Here is a 17,024-nt window from a genome sequence, read left to right as displayed (position 1 = left end):
TTGCCTTCATAACTGTAGAGCAATATGTCATTTGCAAAACGTAGGTTTAGCTGTATAGCTGAGATTTTCTCCACCTAGCCTGATCCCTGCTTCTCTCCTATTAAGGTGTTCAAATACTTTTAAGCATGAGTGAGCACGTATCATGAAACCTCTCTCGATCGTAATTATGCCACTATGTTGTGGAGGAGTGTGGCAGCGGCGGGGTATTCGCTGATGTCAGCTAAATCATTCTAATGACTTTTATGTGCTCCTTACAAACATAATGCACGAAAGTGTTAACGTCTGCACTCAGTTGAAAAGATATTTTTTAACGTATGAAAGCTGAATAAATAAACATATAAAGCATTTCTAATGCAATATTTTGGCCATGGGTTATCTCCCTTAGTCGTGCCCAAGGGTATTACGTCTTCCCGCTTGTATATAATGAAGACCGTCCTGTCTTGGTTCATTATGAACAAGGCACCAGCATCGCGCACCGAAACGTGACGTCAAGATATGCTGCTATTTCTTGTTTTTGTTTTCAGTTCTCGAGTGTATGTTTTCATCAACCAATAAGATAAATACACGTGAAAGTTACAAGGCGCATGAATGTAAGTGGCGCGAGCAATATAAACAAGCGGAGGGACCGTAGCATGCAGTCAAGGGTTGACCTGACATGAGTTATCACTGTCTGCAATAACTGCAACACCCTATAGCAGCTGCATGTGAGGCTTCTAAGCAATGGTTGTGGGTGGCATTTGTCTTTGTCAGCTACCAGAAGAAGTTCTTCTAAATGCACCAACACTTTTAAGTGTTTAGTTTTCTGAAAATTTCCCCTATCAGGCATGCATGCTATGGATAAATCCAAAAAAATAGAAGATTACAGAAGATAACTGGGGCATCATGGCCCTCAGTTATGTGAACTGTAGTGACGTGTTCGTTGTGGAATTGAGCTCGACGCTATGTGCGGAAAATTTTCTAACCGATCCGTCTTGTCACCTATGTCTCCAGTTACCTTCCCTGAAGAGAACATCGGAGGTGACGAGGGTGGCCCCAGTGAGAGGTATCGCGCAGATACAGACGAAGTTGTCGATGCTGTTCGAAACGTGTGCGTATACTCTGTCCCCCTTGCCGATTCCGTGCAATTGGTAGACGGCAGCGCAACGCTCCAAGCGCTCCAGAACTTCGCCGTGAGTAATGGCGTCGGAGTCGCAAATCTGTAATATTAAATGTCCGCATCTCTGTAAAGGCGGCCGTTTTCCACAAACACAACAAACGAAAAAAAACCTAGAAACTGCACTCTCAGTAACTACCACTGAAAACACTAATCCTTTCCTGAACTCTCTCTTAGTGTTTCCTGTGTATAAATAATCCTATTCAAGATGAGCTTCAGGAATTATTCATAAGCTAGCTATACACCTTTGTTAGGCTCAATTAACTAGTGGGCGGGAACCGTCAGCCGACTGTATTCCACACAAAACAGAGGTTGACGGCAGTTTTGGAGCTGGAAGGAAGTAAACAGCGCATCCTCCCATACGTTCTGCCTCTGCATGTAGTTTTCCTCCAGGGTACACGTAGTGGCGAAACAGCGAAACCAACGGTATTTGCGATGATAGTACATGAACAGCTTTCTCTGCGAAACAGTACGTGCGATTATTGAATAAACGCGGCATGCATCCGTTTCTATGAATGCTGGTGATTGTACAACTATATACTGATGCAGTAAACGAGCCTCTCTACAATTTCTTTCCTTTCGTACTTGTACTTGTGTTAATTAAAGCGCGACAGAGTTGCACCAGGCTGATCTCACCAGACTATCTGCGGATGCTCAAGTTTCCGAAAGCCGCACTGCCGCCATCTTGATTGTGCTTCTTCGAGAGCGGCTGGTGCAGCTGCGTGGTGCGCCCTTCATGTATATTGGCCCTTTCCACCAATCGTTGGCACGAAATATGTTTTTGCGCCATGGAAAACTGCGTACGTATCTTAGACTTGTCCTTCAAAATGTTTCACTACCTTCAATTTTATTTCAGGTGAAACTGCATCCTGATGATGATATGTGGGGTCTAACGTCCCAAAACCACCGTATATGATTATGAGAGACGCCGTGTTGGAGGGCTCCTGAACTTTTGACCACCTGGGCTTCTTTAACGTGCAACCAAATCTGAGCACACGGGCCTACAGCATTTTCCCCTCCATCAAAAATGCAGCAACCACAGCCGGGATTGAATCCCACGACCTTCGGGTCAGCAGCCGAGTACCTTAGCCAGTAGACCACCGCGGCGGGGGTGAAACTGCATTCAAACTCTTAGAGTAAAAACATTCGGCGGATACTACGTACTTTAGGCATTGACGTTACGCGAAGCAAGCGGAGAGGAGGTGAACGCGTTGTAATTTTTGTTATTGAGCAACACGTTACGAAATCGCGTCAAATATTCTTATAAATGTTGAACATAATGACATACGCTGGACAGCCGCACATGTTTTATTTAACCAGTTTACATCTTAACAACAACGCCAACAGCAACACGAGCGTTCGAACATTAGCAACACGAGAAGCGATAAGCTGATGTGTGAATCTTGTGCTCGCTAGGATGGTATCCCCAGATACGGCTACATGAATTCCGTGGATGCATCGCAACGTATACAACTGGCGTTAACCCTACGAGACGGGTATATTGCAGGAGTACATATGTAATGCTTATAAAATAGTATACCCTCAGCATTGCAACCACAATTGACATTTCACCAACATCGCGTATGTATTGTATCTCTCCAAAGCAGTGGCAAGATGTGGCATAGCTCTGCGGTGGAGTACTTGAACGTCACGAAGGATGCTTGGGTTCGATTATTGCTCGGACGCTGATGCTCGTCTGGTCAACGCTGCTGATGGCAGTTGTTTTCTTAATGCTCTCGCATTTAAATTACTAGTCTCTGTTGTCGACATTGCTACTTAGAAACTGCCAATCACTTGTGGTGCATATGCGCCTACCAATTGCGCATACCTGCTCGTGGCTACATGCCGCTGTTTGACGACGTATATGGCGGGATTGTGACATTATTTATGTCACGGCTAGCTGATGATATTCACCAAATTATTTCACCCTTTCATACTTGTTTTGGTTCACCCCGAATTGAGGGGTTGATCACCAGAACACCCAGACCTATAGAGAGACAAAGAAATACGCAGATAGACGCCATAAAGTACCCGCAGTATGCAAACAGATGATTCGCGTTTAAAAAGAAAGCAGTAGATTGTGCTCATGTGGGGCCAGGAGTTCTCGGCGTGTTGATCAGCTTGCGTTGCTTGAAGAAATGAATATTAGTTACAAAAAAAGCAGTCACGCTCCCATCGTCTTGAGAGTAAAGATCATCTTCAGTGAACGTCAACACGCAAGCGATGCGAGCTACAGTATCCAGACAAAAAATTGGGGGACCCTTAAGCTTCGCCTTTAGGGGTTATACGCGATAGCGAAATCCGGCCCCTCGTCCGCCCTTTAACCGCTAAGCGCATACTTAATAATGCGTTTAGTTTTACACACACACACACACACACACACACACACACACACACACACACGTGCACACACACACGTGCACACACACACGTGCACACACACACACGTGCACACACACACACACATACACACACGCACACACACACACGTGCACAAACACACGTGCACACACACACACACGTGCACACACACACACACACGTGCACACACACACGTGCACACACACACGTGTACACACACACACGTGCACACACACACACACACACACGTGCACACACACACGTGCACACACACACGTGCACACACACACGCACACACACACACACGTGCACACACACACACACACACACGTGCACACACACACGTGCGCGCACACACACACACGTGCACACACACACGTGCACATACACACAGACACACACACACGTGCACACACACACACACACGTGCGCACACACACACGTGCACACACACACGTGCACACACACACACGTGCACACCCAAACACACACACACACACGTGCACACACACACACGTGCACACACACACACGTGCACACACACACACACACACACACACACACACGTGCATGCACTCACACAAACGCGCGTGCTAGCGTGACTAGAGTGGCTGGAATAGGGAAGTGTGATGAACACGCCGGCTAGCGCGTAACGCTTTGGGAGGAAACCGCCAGATGGCGCTGGCACACGTTTGCACGTAAGTGTATCCTGTGTAAGTTTACCCTGCGTATGTATGGCAAATACAAGGCTGAACTAGGCAGGGAAAAATTTTATGACAACAGCGTAGGCAGCGCTCTGCTGTTTGAGGCACGTGCAGGAGCGTTGCGTACGCTCACGTACCGTCGTCGTTTCGATCAGGACCCACAGGTTCAAGCTGCTATCTCTCGCTGCTGCTCCAAAACGAACGAGGCGGCTGAGCACCTGATTCTGGATTGCGCCCGTCTTTCTCCACGGTCAGCAGAGGGCCCTATTCTGCCTTAAGCACTTGGATTTGCAGCAGAAGATCATGACGCCAACGACGCCACTGCCGTGGCGACAACAAAGGCTCGTCTACAAATCTGGTGGAAGGCTACGATGCGACAGGGACTGACAGGACAGACACGGCACTTATATAGGGCAAAAAGACTTATGTGAGAAGTGTGTGTCCCGCTGTCTCTTCCGAAACTTTCTATCTCTCGCCTTCTTCTTTGTTTTTTTCTTTTCTTACCAGCTAGGTCACACTATCTGTCACCACCCGATTCAAAGGGAACAGCCACTTATCCTCGTCATCATCATCATCACGTCGCTTGCGCGTTTTCCACAGTTTCGTCGGACGCGTTCGTCCTTTTTTTTTAAAAATTGTGCTGGCACTCTGACACCAATGCTTCTGTATGCACTCTCATGGCGCGAAAACGAAGTCATTGCTTCGTCTCGGAGTTCACTATAGGCTACAAGTCAGCTAAACAGAAGCATGCTTTGTTCGGTGTTCCAAAGGACGAAGCTCTGTTAGTGCAGTAGCGGTAAGCGATCCCGCGCGCTGACAAGCTGCTTCAAGAAAACTCGGCTGTGTGCGAGCTGCACTTCGGCGAGAGGTACATCTCCCGGCGCTTCGAGCACACTGTGAATGGGCGAAACTGTCCGCATTGAAAGGGGCACACCCATGGGCGTGTTTGCCGTTCAGGGGAGGGGGGGGGGGGGCGAAGGTTCATTGCAAGGTGGCTCATTTCTGTTAAATCAGTGTATGAAGCATATTTTGCTCTCCCCTTCTAGGTGACTAAAAGAGTGCCCCGCTGCCTAGTCAATGTACAGCACAGATTTAGCGGCCCCCTCCCGGGTGGCCAGCCCCCTTTGCCCCCCTCGTGCGGACGCCAATGGGTAGGACTTTTAGAGAAGCTCTTCGCATTTGTAGACGTCTTTGAAATCACTTTTTCGAAGTGCTTTAGCTGCAATGAGCTTCAGAGTGACAGCTTGGAACAGCTTGTTTCCTGCTTGAGAAAAAACAAACATGTTACACTGGGCTACGCACAACATGGCTCGAGCCTCAACAATCAAGTAAACAAGTTTTTTCTGCTGACCCCTTTGCGTTTTTACACAAAGGTAATCCACAAAAAGCGAGCATCTTCCCGTGAAAAGAGGAGGTACCTGAAGGTGAGGTGCATCACCTAGACTTGCAGCCCGATGTTCTGTGGGCGCTTGTGAACTATAAAACTTGTTTTTCTAGGGGATAAAAAAGGACGTGAAACAAATTATTAAGAATGCATTGTTGTAAACAGATAGTGAGTCACTTCTCGGAAATTTGCTGTATCACCTGTGTGCAGAAAATTTAAGGATTTCATCCAGATACCGCTCGTCGTTCTCACCTCTGAGTATGACGTTTTGATTGATGGAGCTTTATTTACAGATTAGTGATCGAGAAAATGATGGTTCGCCGTGGAAAGTGTTGCAAGCAACGGCTCACCGCTGAGTTCATCGTTCCACTCTTCTACCAATTGATATCAATAAAATGTTTCAGTGCCGTCACGTGCTCACTTTCAGCATCCGGTCGACCTCACGATATTTCAGATCAGTCGTGCACCCGCATAGGCATCCTGTTTTCCAGAAGCTAATTAACATATTTTCTCGGTCGCCATTTGAGGCATCCATGAGCAATAAATTATTTTTTAATTTTTCACATTGCCCGCGCGCGTTGTTGAATGACGTCTCTGCGCAGCGCATCGCCGCCTTGGGTGACGTGATAATGATGATGATGATGATGATGATGATGATGATGATATTTGGCTGTTCCCTTTTAATCGGGTGGTGACGGATAGTGTGACCTAGCTGGTAAGAAAAGAAAAAAAAACAAAGAAGAAGGCGAGAGATAGAAAGTTTCGGAAGAGACAGCGGGACACACACTTTTCACATAAGTCTTTTTGCCCTATATAAGTGCCGTGTCTGTCCTGTCAGTCCCTGTCACATCGTAGCCTTCCACCAGATTTGTAGACGAGCCTTTGTTGTCGCCACGGCAGTGGCGTTGTTGGCGTCATGATCTTCTGCTGCAAATCCAAGTGCTTAAGGCAGAATGGGGCCCTCTGCTGACCGTGAAGAAAGACGGGCGCAATCCAGAATCAGGTGCTCAGCCGCCTCGTTCGTTTCGGAGTAGCAGCGAGAGATAGCAGCTTGAACCTGTGGGTCCTGATCGAAACGACGACGGTACGTGAGCGTACGCAACGCTCCTGCACGTGCCTCAAACAGCAGAGTGCTGCCTACGCTGTTGTCGTAGAATTTTTCCCTGCCTAGTTCAGCCTTGCATTTGCCATACAGCCGCAGGGTAGACTTACGCAGCACTCCTGAACGCCATTTGGCGCTTTCTACCTCTCGCACTTGAGTGCGCACCAGACGTGGTGTGAGCGAGGCCTTCGGGTGAGCCACTGCCTGTTTCGCCGAAGATGCCGAATTTCCCACGCAGCCGGTGAACTCTATTCGACCAGTGGGTCCGAATATCCTTGAGGGATAGGTACCGGCAAATGCGCCTGGCTCACCGCGAGCCGCTAAGACACCGCAGGCGGGCCTCAAACGCTATTTTGCTGCACGCCTCCCTGGCTTCGAATGATGACAAGCCGGTGTTTCCCTGGACTGCCTCCGTGGCCACCCTTCCATGACAGCTGAGGGCCATGCGGCCCACCTCTTTCTGCGCACGCTCAAGCCATTCGCGGGTGCTCGTTGATAGGTACAGGACAGCGTTTGCGAAAGTCAGGCAAGGCACATGTACCGCCTTCCATATCTCGCGTACAATTACATACCGGTTGAAACCCCACAGGCAGCACTTTCGTAGGGTGCCGATTGCTCGTTGTGACGACTGCCTCATCTTGGCCTCGTGGACGTCGTAACGCTCTCTATCACAAAGTGTCACCCCGAGGTATCGGTACTCGGGGATGCGAGGGATCGGCTGGTCATTCGGTAGCACCAGCTCGCATTCGTCCGCTGGCACGGAAAAACGTAGTACCGGCAATTTTTTCGCATTGAACGTCAGTTTTAGCGATGCCAGTTGGTAGTCGGATATGTCTATGAGGTTCTGCAGCTGATTGGTGTTTTCCACTAAGAGCACCAGGTCATCCGCGAAGACCAGTCCAGGTAGTGTCTGTTGCGACGCGCACCTCCGACGACGTTACGAAGGGCGCCTCGAAATCTCACTGCTGCAATCACTGTTTCGAAAGACGGCGACGCCAACATGGTCCCAAAGGCGCCACTACTTCGAACTCCGCCGGGAAAGTCACCCGCTGTTTGGTAGCGTAGGTTTTTCAGCTCGCGACTGCTTATGCGCAGAGTTGATAGACGAGCGGACTAGACGACGGTGAGTTAAACAAGGTTTATGTACAGCATATATACAGGGGCGTTACAAATTCGGCACTGGGGCCGACAGAGCCGAAGAGCCGAGCAGACCTGTGGCGACCCGGCATATTGGAATCGTAGCGCAAAGCCAAGGCCCGAATCAAAGAGGTCCCGCTCTAGCCCTGCAGTGCAGTACAGTAGCGGTACATGTACAGTACATGTACAGTAGAAGCATGTACAGTGGCGGGGAGAGCGGACACCTTTGTTTCAGACCTCGGCGAATCGACACTTACTCCATACTGGTGTGGCCAAAAGTCGCAATCACGATGTTGTTGCTGTAGAGACGCGTTGACGGCATGTCGATATTCTGCATGCGGCTGAGCAGTAGATCGTGTGGAACGCTATCGTATGATTTTGCCACACCCAAAACCAGGCCACCAGGCCACGGGACTCCTTTCTTGCAATCTCAATGGACTGTGTGAGGACAAACAGGTTGTCGTCCAGGCGTTGTCGTTCCCTGAAGCCATTTCTTAGCTCAGAGAGGAGCGCATTCGCCTCTGCCTATCCGTTCATCCAGTGTTTCAGCACCGGGGCGAATACCCTGTACATAACGCTGGTTACTGAGATGGGTCTGTGGTCACGGAAGAAGCTCGCGTCTCCTCTTCGTTTCGGCACCAGACACACACGACTTTCGAGCCTTCAGCTGGTATCGGGTCCCCTTGAATGATGCCTGTGTAGATCGTCGCCAGGTGTTCCCGGGCTCGTTCACCAAGGCACTTCACGAGTCCTGCCGCAATGCCATCCAAGCCTTTTGCTGTCTTGGAGCTAATTTTGGAAATAGCGCGATCGATGGCCAGTTATGTCACTTTCTATAGGCTGTTTTTAGGATTGGCAGTCCCGCATGCTGTGGGAGAAGTGGGCGTATAAACGATTGCGCGTGCCCCCCCGCAGCTCCTCTTCGGAGGTTTCAGTGCGCTCCGTAGGCACCGCTTGCCGCTCATTACATTTTCCTATTCTGACCACTCTAGCGCGACGTACCTTTAGTAATGCAGTGACCGTTCAGTGTGGCCACTTCCCTCTGCAAGAAAGGCGCTATGCTCTAGTGGAGGCACGTTTTTCACAGTCTCTCTCTCTCACACACACACACACACGCACACGCACACGCGCACACGCACACACACACACACGCACACACACACACGCACACACGCACACGCGCACACGTACACACACACACACACACACAAACGCACGCGTGCACACACACACACGCATGCACGCACACGTGCACACGCACACGTGCACACGCACACGTGCACACGCACACACACACACACACAAACGCACACGCGCGCACACACACAAACGCACACACACACACACACACACACACACACACACACACACACACACACACACACACACACACACACACACACACACACACACACACACACGCGCGCGCGCGAATTGTACATACAGGTTTTTGATCTAAAGCAGGAGTCGCGTGGCGTCCAATATACACGACATGCGCTCGCCATCTCTGAAGTCCAAAAGAGTCTCACAATGCCTCACAGATGACAGCACATTATCAAGCGTTTGCTGTTTGCTTGATCAACGCCTCTCGAAAGGCATGATATGTTTCCCGCTAGATGGACATAGTTGTCCATTTTAGAACTGGTTGGAAGTTCCTGTGTGTTTTGAGCGGCGATGGCTGCACTATGTCGGCCTTTTTTGACGTACTTTAGTGGCCTCCCAAATGCGCCTACAAGTCACCAAATGGGCTCGTTTTCATCGCGACACAACGCAATGCGTTAAGGAGACTCCTTCCTCTACATGGCATTTATGTAGTGTTTTTTCCCGAAGCAGTGCAAGTAACATCGTGGCCTTGTGGTAGAATACCTGTTTGCCACGTTAACGCCCCGGGTTCCATACTCAATGGCAGTCAAATTGTATATATTTAACTGATGTGTGTTTTGCTCGGAAAAACCGTTGCCTCCAATCTCTCACCGCTGGCGGTGATCACTGCACCAAGGGAAGCGAGCACACGTTATGTGAAGTTTTGCTGTCTCCGATCAGTCCATTGATTGCGCAAGAAGCTTGTTGCGACGCAAAACTCGAATGCTAAAGCACAATATATTATACACACTTCATTCACAAGCGATAAAGAAGAAAGTCTGAGGTAGCTCGTTAGCTGTCGCACACATATTTGTAGGCGTTTCACATGCTTTAAGCAAACATAAAATCAGTGTCCTTTTGCTTCAGCCTGCTGTTATAGGATCCCAGCACACAGCACATGAGCCCAACGAGAGCAATTAACGCAACTTTGGCTCTCAAAGCTCGTTAACGCAGCTCGCCGATGCACCAGTTGTAGGCAGTTGAACGTACTCAGTACTTTAACTACCGGCATGCACTACGGCAGTGGTGGCGTAGTGAAAGGAACTGGTGAGATCGGGCTATATTTAAGGTTTAGAAGGAGTCGTCGTGCTCACAAATAATCTCTTTTTCTATATGTGTCTATATGACTCTACTTGAAAATATATGAGGCTAACAATAATAAAAAAGTTGTTTTATTTCGGAATAAACAGTGAGGGGAGTAGAGCAGTTCATGTGTTTAGCGATATCTTCTCTGGAAGAAAATACGTTTAACAAGTGCATCATCATAACCATGCGATGAAGGCGGTGGCTTCATTTTTGATGGAGGCGAAAATGTGGTGGGCGCGTGTGCTGAGAATTGGGTGCACCTAAAGAACCCCAGGTGGTCGAAATTTCTGGAGTCCTCTACTACGGCGTCTCTCATAATCATATGGTGCTTTTGGGACGTTAAGCCCCACATATCAATCATAAATTATTCAACCATGCGATGAAGGCTTCGGCGTGAGTACTATACTTCTGGTTATTTAGCCTAACGGTTCAACCGGCCGCGTGGCAATGCGCTATGACTATACCAGCGAACATGGTGTGAACCTGCCTGCGCATTTTGACCGTGTCGTCGCTTCCGACAAAAAATAGTGTCAGTAAATACAGCTTCTCCTACATCGCAAAATAAGTTTATTGCGGATGGCTTTTCATACATACGACTTCACAGTGAAGTCGTGTATGACTAGTGAAAACCCAAATTGCACCGTCCTATGTGGGCTGAACTCTCACAACGTACGAGCCACAAATATGGCTACCCTATCCTGTACTCAACGCACGTCCTCCAATTCTGAAAATGAGCAGGTGCGATTGCGTAGCGAGAGCTAAAATTTGTGGAGCGAGAGCTAAACAAGACAATCCTTTCAAAGAGTGCTGCTTCTTGCGTGGCTTCTGCTTCTTGGGCGAGTTTGGAAATTCATCGCTTAATAAAATATTTGTGGCGCAACTCCGATAAGGAAAGAAAAGGAGGAAAAGGGATGGGGCGCCAGCGCCCTATCCTGTCTCCTTCTTTATACTTAGTAAGCCTCTTCTAAATACTTTATTAATCAATTCATTCAAATAGTTTACTGGGGATGCGAAAACCTGCCGCCGCGGTCAATCAATCGTTAACACAAAACCAGGGAGAATATAGAAACGTGTAGAAACAAGTCTTGCGGCTCCACTACCAAGAAATTGATGGAGGGCTAACGCATATACTGTTTTCCTTCTTCGTATCGTCCCTCCAAGTGTGGTTTCACTTCCTAATGACGTGTAGGAGAACATGTTTCAGCTTCACTGCACTTTGTCGGCAACTTGTCGGGCGAATTGTTGCGTTAATTTGGAGTGTACTTAGTAGGGGCACTTATCTTTCGTGGCGCATATCTGCTTCTGTGATGGACGGCGTTCACACGACGCACCTGGACGAGACTGGTTGCCGTCTAGCCGACACCCCAAAACTGCTTCGCCGCGTCACGATCACGGCGCGATACTGTCGCAAACTTTGTTGACTCTGTGTCATCATGACTCCGCGACAGAATGACATGATCACCCGAAGTTAACCTTTTGATAGACCTAGACTATATGACACACCGTTATTGCAGGAGACACTGACAAGACGAGTGCTGACCAGGGCTCGGACTGACCATTGTGACTGACGCATTACTAAACACATCGAACAGCTCATTGTAATCTTTCTTGATTGTGGTCATGCAGAGTACTGTGTCTGGCATGTGAATTAAATACTTTTATACACCCAAATTAAGTGACTATCTAACCTCGCTATATAATAATAGAACTTTACAGAGCCATCAGAATAAACGCGCTAATAAACGTGGGAGTTGCACTTTTCAGTCTCAATGGTTAACCATCTGTATCGAGTGTTTCAGCAGAGATTAGTTGTTATGAAACCCATAAAAAGTGCAGAATTTTTTTATTGTTTCATTCGTCGACACTTAAAAAAAATAAATATCCACTTTACCACAGCAGTCTTCTTCCTGTGACGCCGTATGCTCCTTTTCAGAAAAGCGAAAATGGTGGAGTCTTTGACAGGCTCGACGTCTGGATACGGAGAGTGGACCACGCCATCTTTGATCATTGCTCTCATCTGCAGTGTTCGAGAGAATGTCTCGTCAGTAACTGATTACTAGACTAACTCAACATGTATTATTGATTTAAGAAAAAAGGAATAGGGGCACTCTTTCTCGAATATCTTGCTTCGCCAAACAGAGTTAATATGCAGGTGCTCTAAACAGGATAGCTGCAGTGCACTTAAGCCTACAATTACTAAGTTCGCATATGAGTGAACGTTTCTTGTGGTGATGTGAACGTAAACTTTACATGTTCACTGACTGCACATTGCTTGGTTAAATGTCATAATATTGAAGGTCTAGACACTCAGTCACATCAGGAGTCTCTTGTAGCAACACGAGATTTCGTGATAACGTACTGTCTCGAGTAGTCCTCTTTCCCAGGTGGATTTCAATATTCGACGATGACAGAATTGACAGCAAATCCCCATTTCCTCCCGTCTACTTACATTTCGTTGTAGAAGACTGCTTAAACTTTTCTTTAGTTTTTGCAGAGCATGCAGTAAGTGCACTGCAGTGGGCACATTGATATGCAATGCTCCTTTCCTTAACAGTGGCATGTGTTTATTTGACTTTTTCAGACAACCATCGTGTAAATGTTTTAAAAGGTGCATGGTATTTCTAGGGCACTTTTATAAATATGTTCCTCCATTAGTGAAAGAAAACCATAGCGTGACCTAGAAGACATAGTTAATATTTTTAGACATCACTGTTTCGAAAGTACCGCCAATACTAATATTTGCGCTTTTATCAAAGATCTTGAAGACTTATCGTGCTATATTGACCAAAGTTTCTACTGTATTAAGGAGTTTCTGTACACATCATATAAAATTTGAATATTTTGTTCTATAAACTGCATTTATTAACCTGGGGGTGGTGACACATCTCTATTAGTCCCTCTTTCTAAGCTCATCAAGTGTAGAGGAATAGCTTCAGAAAAGGAGTAACTCATGCCCTCCCCGCCATGAACATGTACTACTTGGCCATTATGAATAAGGATGGGATGAAACACATCTGGCAAGCATTGTCAAAACAATAATAATCCCTCCAGAGGAAGGTAGATGCAGCTGGATCTTACTGGTACTTACGTACGGAACAGAACCTTGAAAACTTACAAAAAAGGTTCAGCTTAAAAAAAGGGCGACACAGCGAGCGATCATAAGGAAAATGATAGATGTAGCGCTACAAGACAGGACGAGAGTAGAGTAAGACAGAGAACAGACAAGAGTTAAGGATGTCTTCGTTGAAATGAAGAAAAAATGAACAAAGGCCGGGCAAGTAGCGCGTATTTAGGATAACTGCTGGTCGTCAAAGGTAACTGGCTGCATTCCAAGAGAAGGCAAACGCGTGATAGAAAGACAGAAAATAAGGTGGGCAGATAAAAACTACGAAGTATAAAGGAGTAGCAGGGCCGCATAAAGCACAGGATGGGGATAACTGACGGAACATGGGAGAGGTCTCTGCCATTCACAGGGCGTAGTTAGGCTGACGGTGATTGTAAGGAGTGATCATATTTCTCTGCCTACCGCTAAGTTTAGATTTTGTGGCATTTATAGTATAGCAAAGGAGGAAACATTACATAGAAGAGCAGGACGACGTTGGAACTGCATCAAAGTGTCATTTTAAACAATTTTGCATACACACAAAACTACACTGTCTGTTTCATTGGCTAATGCGCGTTATATTGTGAGTTTACATGCTCTCAACGTTATTCCGATTTTAACAAAGTATAAGCCACATTTTTGGGCAAATTGTTCAAGAAAACGAGTGTTCAGTAGTTAGTAACAGATTACAGAGTTATCTGAAGCAGCTGAAACCTCAAACTCTCACAGCACACATTCTGCATAGTGCCCTCGTCTTCAGTTCTTTTTTCGTTTTTATTGCAAAACATAAGCCCTAGTCGGCTCAATCAAAAAAGAGTGGAACGTTTATAAGCTTTTCAGATGGTTCTCCTTAGAACATGTAAAAAAATAACAGCATATCCACGGAACGAATGAGGATGAGTGGGGTGAAGCGTTTGTTAATTCGCCCGTGCGTTCGTCCGTGCGTCTGTACGACCATGCGTGCGCCCGTTCGTGCGTCTGTTCGTGCATTCGTCCATGCGTACATGCATCAAACCATCCGTATACGTTCGCCCATTCGTGCGTTCGTCTGTGCGTGCGTCCGTTCGTCTGTCCATCCGTCCGTGTGTCTGTCTGTCTGTGTTTAAGTCCGTCCGTGCGTCCATCTCTCCATCTAGTGAATACTCAAAGTACCGCCATATTGCTTCTTTTTATCACATATTCATCATATACAAGTACCGCCATCCAGCGGACAATCAAAGGACTAAATGAGTGTATGTACCACATTTTTACTGTTGATTGACTTGTGGGGTTTAACGTCCCAAAACCACGATATGATTATGAGAGACGCCGTAGTGGAGGGCTCCGGAAATTACGACCACCTGGGGTTCTTTAACGTGCACCCAAATCTGAGCACACGGGCCTACAACATTTCCGCCTCCATCGAAAATGCAGCCGCCGCAGCCGGGATTCGAGCCCACGCCCTGTGGGTCAGCAGCCGAGTACCTTAGCCACTAGACCACCGCGGCGGGGCGACATTTTTTTTTACTGTCATTGCTTTGTTGACACCGAGAGAGTGATAACGACGCCCGCCCTACGTTTTAGGGGCGAAGTTCCTTATGGCGTGCCTTGTGCGTCCCCCGTTGTCGTTGTGCTTAACTTGTGGCTCATACCCGCCCTCGGGCACATATCCACATGTTCACTTTCACGGAAAACATAGCACGGCGTCGTTATCACGCTCTCGGTGTTAGCAAAGCGCTGACAGCAGAAATGTGGTACATACTCTCGTTTAGTTCTTGCATTGTCCGCTGAATGGCGGTACTTATATATGATGAATATACAACAAAAGGAAGAGAGATGGCGGTACTTGAAGTGTTCACTAGACGGACGGACAGACGTATAGACAGACAGATAGACGGACGGACGAACGAACGCTCACACGTATGGACGCACGAACGGACGCACGATCGGGCACACGTACGGATAGACTGACGCACGGACGCACAGACGGACGGACGCACGAATGGAAACACGGAGGTATTGACGGACGCTTCACCCCACTCATCATCATTCATTCAGTGGATATGCTGTGTTTTTTCGTAACATGTGGACGTGCGGATATGTGCCCAAGGGCAGGTATGTGCCACCGGTGGTTAAAAATGGGTATGTGCCACGGGTGGTTACAAATGGGTGTGTGCCACCGGTGGTTACAAACAATAACGGAGCGAACGGGTAACGCCATAAAAAGCTTCGCTCCTGAAAAGCAATTTTGCTGATTTTTGGTGGCCCACGCAATGATCGGATGGCCAAAACTTCGTCAGATTTGTCAGTCATGTGGCGTGCGTTTAGTCAACAATTTCAAGAAAGTGGTATACCTGTGAAATCGGAAAACCGAAACTTTGCTGCTATTGTACTTCAGCGCTAGGCGTAACGTTCCAAAGATTGAAAAGTTGAGGTTTTGTCGTAAGCTGGCAGATTCGTTGTTTGAGTTTGGCGATTCTTTTATAATGCTAGGTACTTTCTTTCAGCCTTATGCGAGATATCTATTCGTATTGAACACATGTCTGGCAAATCAGTGAAGCAACTCTGACTGTTGCAATGATGTTTACGTGCTTTTAACTGGCATAAAGGAGGCTCCAAGCGCATACTACTTTATTCAGCTTATCACGAAAGTTCATGTCAGTCAGTCGCCATTCTCACCTTCATATCCTAAACCACTTAGTTGGTACGGTTCAACGCTATGCGCTCATGACATATGAGTTTGCGCCATCAGCCTATTTGTTATGGTAACTTGTTCATTTTCTTGACGTTGTTATCGATACAATGACGCTGTATTCCTTTCTGGAAATATATGTGGAGAACATAGCCTGTTGTGCGGCTCTATTATCAGTGAAGGAATTCTTTTGACTGTATCGGGCTTCTTTACGAAAACAAATGTTCTGCGGTACGTTTGCATGCATGATACTAAACAAAGGGCACAGCTGCCTCTTCAATCGCTGATCTTTTTTGTTTCCTCTATTAGGACAGAGCGCGATAAAAGTGAACGTGAGCAGCCTTATTGTAATATGGTTGGAATCGAGCATTGACATCACTTATTGGTAAACTGGCAAGTTACTATAGCGGGAACACCTTTTGCTTTAGCAAAGGCAAATCCGGATGCGGGAAATTACCCCAGCATTTCACGTCCGCGCTGGTTGAATGGCTGTGGTTATTGACATGTGTAGTGAAAGGATCTTCCAGCTTGGCAATGCTGCTCAAAAAACATTTGGTAGACAAGCAACAAGGAGCCTATATGGGGCTTGTTTGCAAGGTTAAACAACGCATTTGTTGTGGTGAGCACGGGTTCGTGATAATGTCCATCATGATGCGGGAACTGCTCCGTGAATGAGCTGACGAAAGAACAAACACTGAACGCATGGCACATCGCTTTATCTTCTCACCTGAAATCATCTATACCCACCGTCATTTGGTGCATCATAAAGTAAACGTATGAACAATGAAGATGAATTGCTGAAATACCTATTCCCGATGCTCTTGAACGAGTAATACGCCAATCGCGCACGTGTTTATACTGACAGAGCAGTGGTCGTCCCCGCCAAAGATATATTACCTTCAGTTTCGAGACACACCATCCAACGTCATCAACGACTGCAGAGTTTACTGCTCTTTGCGCT

At 47.2% G+C, this 17,024-nt stretch overlaps 1 protein-coding gene across 1 annotated transcript in view; it reads right to left on the bottom strand.

Annotated features, from left to right (window-relative positions):
* Nucleotides 1–8,163, bottom strand: part of LOC119165102 (uncharacterized) — a 39,525-nt gene extending 31,362 nt beyond the window's left edge. Inside the window, exons 1-2 of the mRNA XM_037417292.2 lie at nt 8,099–8,163; nt 7,095–7,630 (exon numbers count right to left, since the gene is read on the bottom strand). Coding sequence (XP_037273189.2) covers nt 7,095–7,630; nt 8,099–8,163 — 601 coding nt within the window. The remainder of the gene's footprint in view (nt 1–7,094; nt 7,631–8,098) is intronic.
* Nucleotides 8,164–17,024: the final 8,861 nt, after the last annotated feature.

This window comes from Rhipicephalus microplus, chromosome 8 (assembly GCF_043290135.1).
Source record: "Rhipicephalus microplus isolate Deutch F79 chromosome 8, USDA_Rmic, whole genome shotgun sequence".
NCBI lineage: Eukaryota > Metazoa > Arthropoda > Arachnida > Ixodida > Ixodidae > Rhipicephalus > Rhipicephalus microplus.
The sequence above is the reverse complement of the archived record's forward strand: the minus strand, read 5'-3'. Positions and strand labels throughout refer to the sequence as shown.